The sequence below is a fragment of the Copadichromis virginalis genome, linkage group LG10, assembly GCF_057382275.1.
Source record: "Copadichromis virginalis isolate Kocher_CV1m ecotype Utaka linkage group LG10, C_Virginalis_male_GT1.1, whole genome shotgun sequence".
NCBI lineage: Eukaryota > Metazoa > Chordata > Actinopteri > Cichliformes > Cichlidae > Copadichromis > Copadichromis virginalis.
In genome coordinates this window covers 14,421,820-14,427,918 of record NC_140627.1, presented here as the reverse complement: position 1 = coordinate 14,427,918, position 6,099 = coordinate 14,421,820, and the positions used below count along the sequence as shown (strand labels likewise).

General features: G+C 41.5%; 1 protein-coding gene across 1 annotated transcript; it reads right to left on the bottom strand.

Moving 5' to 3' along the window:
• Positions 1–2,471: 2,471 nt before the first annotated feature.
• LOC146700041 (LRRN4 C-terminal-like protein) lies at positions 2,472–4,413 on the bottom strand. The gene is made up of 2 exons (XM_085470047.1): positions 4,238–4,413; positions 2,472–3,496 (listed from the first exon to the last, which is right to left on the bottom strand). The coding sequence occupies exon 2, from the start codon at positions 3,481–3,483 to the stop codon at positions 2,767–2,769; it is 717 nt and encodes a 238-aa protein (XP_085326173.1). The 5' UTR covers positions 3,484–3,496; positions 4,238–4,413; the 3' UTR covers positions 2,472–2,766.
• Between the last annotated feature and the right edge of the window lie 1,686 nt (positions 4,414–6,099).

Sequence of the window (6,099 nt, the reverse complement as noted above, 5' to 3'; positions counted from 1 at the left end):
CAGAGAACAGAACAGTCTGTGCATCATCTAGGTCCCAATTGAGCCTTTATGTAGTTAGTTATTAAGTCATTTCCTCAGAGCTGGAGATCATAAACGTTTATTGAAAAAACAAATTTCATGTAAATGCCTGATTGTAACACCACAGCTAAAGAATACTTCTTACAGAAAATAGCTCTGACTTGTTTTGGATCAGCTGCAGGTGTAAACGCAGGTATAAAAGCAAAATCTTGACTTTATTTTATTGTGTTTTGGGTTTTTTCTTCTTCTAATAGTTCACAGATTCAGCAGATCAGATGCTCAGTATTAAAATAAATTAAAATTAAGTATAAAAATGAATTTGCTTGGAAAAAACCCTCGAATTTTCAAAGTGAAGACTTCAAACCATGTAAATTCATTCTGATTGTTTAGATTTAGAATTTTGCAAATCTAATTCAAATATCATTTTTTATTAGTTGTTGAAACTTTACTCGCCTTTAATACGGATGTTTTATACTTCCATACAAGATCTTGAAAGTCTCTTGAAGAGGAAAAGACATAAAGTGTGACTTTATGTCTTTTATTGGCATTATAGATCTGTAGCCTTTTCATTTTAAACATCAAAGGACTCAGAAGCGTTTATACTTGACCACGGGGGGCTGTACACAACCTTATTTCATTTTCTTCTTCTTAGAACTTTACTGGATTCGGCACTCGTTTTGATTTCATCAAAAATTCAAAAACATTTTCAGGGTTTGAAAAAGTAGTGTACTTTGAAATAAATCGAGCCGTGTGCATGTTGAAATAAGATACTAATGTATTTTTCATGTTCTTCTTCTGTTCTGCAGCCATCGCAGAAACGGTGTGAACTGTCTGTTACTGGTTTCAAAGTTTCTTGTGTTCTGCATTTGCTTTGAGCACAGAACGTCTCTTTCTATTTTAAACAGGCTGCTGCCAGCTCGTGTTTTTTTGGGTTTCATCTCAAAGCGGCCCATTCATGCAGATATTTCCCTCCCAGTCTGACAGTGACAGCAATGTGTGTCATAAAAGCAAACATCTTGAGGCCATTTGAGCCACTCAAACGAGCAGTCTGTTGTGTTTCCAAATTACAGATGTTAGATGACTTCGATGCTGCGCTCTGTGGTGTAAGTTGTGCAGTCAAGTTGGAATAAGAAAGACGCCACGCCAAGGGCTGTGGAACAACTCCATGGCAGCAGCCGGAGCAAAAGGGAATTATAACATTGCTGCTAGAAACGCAGATGGAGGCCTGAACATGAGATAAACTGAGGGGGGGGATTAAAATTTTGGACTTTCTTCTCATCATGGCAGAGAGAAAAAAAAAGCCTCAAGCTTCTCATCAGCCCGATGCGGCGTGACGGGAAGTCTCAGATGGGATGAGACAGCCCTCGCAAAATCCATATCCCTCTGAAAAAGAGATTGTGTGACAGCTGGAAAAAACATCATCGAACACTGGTGCTCGTCCAGGGCGCTGACATAACTTCCGTCAATAAGACAGATGGAAAAGCACACCCATCCTACCAAGTAAAAGATGATACAAAATGACACGTTTCGACACAGCGGTGGTGACTAAGGCGACGTTTTACTTAATTTTAATAGTCAGGCTCGAGCAAAAGTGGTCAATCAAACACATTTAACGTCCAGAGGCGAAAAAAGAACACAATTGTAATAAATACAGTTTAAGTCAGTTTCCAACAATCGATCCATTCACGCTTTAATTACTTCCATTACACGAGGAGCTCTCACAGAGAGTTTCAATGAAAAGATTTCATTACAGCTTGCTTTGATCAGAATCAGAATCAGAATCAGAATACTTTATTCATCCCGAGGGAAATTAGGGGTTACAGCAGGCAGCACGCTAATGGCGCATGCGCACTCACAAAGGAACCTTCTGACCAACTTTACACAACATCACATTGGGGAGACATGTCAGAAAGGTAGGCTGATGTCTACAACAGTAAGTGACAGCATCTTTTTCCTTTCCTGGGGGAGCCTTCCTCAGCCCTCATAGAGCAGAGGAGGCGGTACAGCCCAGAGAGATCGCCATCCCATCACAGAGCTCAACAGCAAACAAACCCTAATTATATTATATAAAAAATTATAGTGCCATTTGAACCTTTGCTACCATCTCTTATGCCTTCTGCTGTACTCTTTCAAACAGAATTTGTGCTTGTTGTCATTTTACTTGTGCTTTATGCTATTAACACTTTAATACACGTCACTATTTTGTAAACACTACTCCAAGAAACCTCTAATTTGCACAGAAGATTAGGAAAGATACACTTCTGTCAAGTAATAAAGTCGTGGAGCACCATAGTGGCGCTTTTAAAACTTTTATCATGTAAGCTTCAAATATTTTTACCCCACTATTAGCAGTTACACACTGTGCTGCTCAGCTAAGCAAGTTGAAAGCAGGGACCACATGCTGGGATGTTTTCCTTGATGTTTGTCTTCAGGGTTTCATTTCTGGGAAAAAAAAAAAAAAAAATTTGCAAGTAATGAATTCTGCGAGTAATTTTATGCATTTGTTGTGGCTGTGGGACTTTCTCGCACCGAGGGGTTTTCAGGATGGAGGCATCAGGCGATGAGCATAACCAGTTGGATGTATTCATGTGAAATGAATACATCGCTGCTTCCTCTTGTTTTGAGAAAGCCTCGTGGTGCAGGAAACCTCAGATGTTATCGTGTTTTCATAGCTAACTGCAATAATGCAGAAGAGTCTCAGAGCACAGACTTCTCTCGACGAGTGTCCAGTCTTGCGGTGCTTCCTGTTCACCTCGTCTCAGCTGTGTTGTGCATGGAGATGGTGGCCTCCTGTTTCCTTTGCCTCTTGTGCCTCCACAGCAGGACGGCCAGCAAGAGGAGCAGCAGGAAGCCCAGGGCTCCCCCGATGAGCCCTGCTGTCAAAGGCAGGCTGTTATCTCTGGGATGGTACATCATACAAGATCCTTCGCTGGCTCCGGCATCATTCACGGCCACCACGCAAACTTCTGCTATGTTGCCAACTTCGCCCACTCCTCCGCTTCTCCGGTCCTCCTCAAACTTCTGCCTCTCCTGCCCTCCGACAGTCACAACATAGGCTGTGACGAATGAATAAGGTGTGCACCACTGAAGTACAACTTCGGACCCGTTCCAGGATACTGAGCTTAGTTTGGGCGCTTCTGGGGGCACATTATTTAAAGTGAACCCCGGACACAAGCAGTTAGAGGAGGCTGCAAGCTCAAAACAGGAGATCTGGCCTTCAAGACAGGGATCATAGTCACACTGCTTAAGGGTCCCTCTACTTGGAATCAACATCTTGGATGATCTAGTGGTTGTATCTTCATATCGACTGTAATCCTCATCGTCAACAAGAGAATCCTTGTCTGAGTGTGCGTATGGGCCGTGAATTCCCATGGGATGCATCCCTTCTGAGCTCATAGGCAGGGGGCAGTAACCTCTGATGAAAAGCAGGCATATGATCCCGAGTGGGAAAGTAAGGTCCCTCATGGCAGCCGTTGTACTGGAAAACATAAAAAAGTAGAATTCCATCAGAATATTTTAGAATCTGTTTTTAAGCCCCTCGGGCTTCTAACTGTGTGTACATTTAGTAAGTCAGTTGCTTTGTCTCTTGTATGAAAGAGCCAGAATGAGAACATATTTCCCCCTGATTCTGTGTCTTTTGGAGATGATCTACCTGCAGAGGCAAAGGACCGTTTCGAATGAATCGACTGACTTGAATAAAGCGCTATTTTCAGTGGGAAAATAAATCGGTCAAAATCAAAACTTTTTCCCAGCCCACATAGCTTTCAAATAGGCAAAATGACAAAATGCCGACACCTAAGTAGCTGAAATTGAGTGCTCTGCAAAGTGCTTATAAATGATGTCTAGTGTTGTATATCAAACTGCAAGTAATAGTCCTCATTTGTTAAGACTTGGAGGTTCCACACTCCACTTTAGCATTCCACTGGCCTATTGCACAAGAGGGTTCAAATGCCTGCACGCCAGGAATCAGCGCAGGCTTGTCAGCTGTATCTAGTTACAGGAAAGCTGCTGCTTCTTGAGAATCCACACGAGCGTACCTGAAATATGCTGTGTGGTGAACTTGCATAGCAACCTAACAATGGGACCATTCAAAAATCTCAGTGCGGTGAACGGAGTAGGAGCCCCCATTGAATACTAATCTACTTTATGCAAGCTGTTTTGGCAACTTGCAGCTTAACGCTACTCACTGAAACTGTGTAATAAAAAGATATCCATTTACCTGTTTCTCGGAGAAGTTTGAAAACGCTATCAGAACACCAATGAGCTTCTTTCTCCTCGCCTCTCTTCCAGTTGCTCTCTCCGGTGTGGTCTCTCCCTCTTTATATGTTTTCCTTCTGCCCAACAATCGCCTCCTTCTTTCTGTCCTCCCTTATTCCTTATGCTTTGGCTTCTGCACCAGCTCCACCTCCCTCTTTGCCAAATTGTTTAGTGATGTGTCTGTGAGTGAGCAGCTGTGCACGCCATTTAGTGGAGAAATACTATAGTCTGCTATTAGTTACATCACCACTGGTTAATTTGGTGACCACATTTTTGTTTTTGTCTCATTCTTTCACAACAAGCACATTATTCAGAGCATGTCTCATTTGTTAATGAAGGCTCGTTTCCCTTTTAGGGGAGAAGGGATTTACAGAGGACTGGAAAGCTCTAGCTTTGATTCATCTAAATGTTTTTCATCATTGGCATACACGTAGTGGCTACACGTAGACTGTGACTTCCATTGAAACAGCTCCAGAGTCAAATAGAGGAAACTGTTTAGCAGCTGTTCACCGAATTACTAATAAGGAAACAGACCGGACCTGTGCTGGGAATCATTTGTAACGTATGTACTTATTTCTCCTTGAAGAAAAAAATGAAAGCATAAAATAAATTGAGTAGAAAACGTGGTGGATGTCAAAAGCCAGTTGTATGAGATTATTTTTTGTTACCTGTTAAAAACTTCACGTGGCTTTAAACCCAACTGTTCTCTCATATCTCTGCCCTGCTTTTGAGCTAAAGTCACAGAAAAACACAAAGCACACCGTCCTGTACCTGAGGGATACCTACAGCTCAGATAAAGTCTGTTGAAAACTGATGCGCTGAATGAGTCACAATCCCGCTCAAATACCCAAATACATCATTCCTGCCGTTATTCAGCAGACACCAGATGGATGAATTAAAAGTTTTATTTCCTATATCATTATCAGGTGCGGTATAAGTGTTTGTCGCTTCTCGCTTCTATCTGTGGATGTGTGAACATGTTTTTGGATATATAGGAGAGCGTGTGGGTGTGAAGGGGGCACGTGTATATATATATCTGCATCCAGGATGCTTCTGAGTAATGCTCTGTTTATATTGTGCAGCGTGTGTTGTTATTATATCCGAGTTCAATACTGCGAAGCCTGCGTCAGTTTTCCTCCATACTTCATTTCACACACTGTAACAAATTTCTATGAAAATACAGGAAACTGTTCACTTATTGTATAATAAAGTACGTTAACTTTATGTTTTGGGGTTTGTTTTTTGTTTTACTTTGTTGGGCCCAGAAGCTCGTTAGTGTGTAAATGTTTACGTTCAAGTAATTAATAAATGGGTATAGTCTAAGTCATGGTTTGCATTTTCATTGCTGTGACTGTGCAGTCTGGCTTCCGGTGTTTGAGTGGGTCAAATCAGTGTTAAACAAAAAGCTGACCTCTCTGGCTTGGACGGGGTTCATCACACCCAGACAACATTCATCTTCAGGGTGGTTGCACAGTCTTGACGCTGACTTTTTATTTCTGTGTAATACAAATACTGAATCATGTGACGGCATCACATCATGTGACTCAGTGTGATGGCAGCTAAAGAGCTGATAGTATTATACTGTTAAGTTATATCCTCTATAACAAAGTAAGGGGGATTTTATTCACAATAAGTCAATAAAACATTTAACTGTCTTTAGAATTTAATGAAAGCAGAGAGGGTGTGACAGGCAATATGACAAATGTAAAGTCCCTGAGTAAGAAACGTTTCCCCGAAGTGACACAAATCCCAGCAGATGGTAACTGTTAAATGGGTTGTTGCATAATCCTGAAATGGTCTACCCTTTTTTATTTGCCACAGATC

What these genes read in the sequence shown, in the direction of transcription:
- LOC146700041 (XM_085470047.1), bottom strand. Translation starts at nt 3,483, where the DNA reads ATGAGGGACCTTACTTTCCCACTCGGGATCATATGCCTGCTTTTCATC.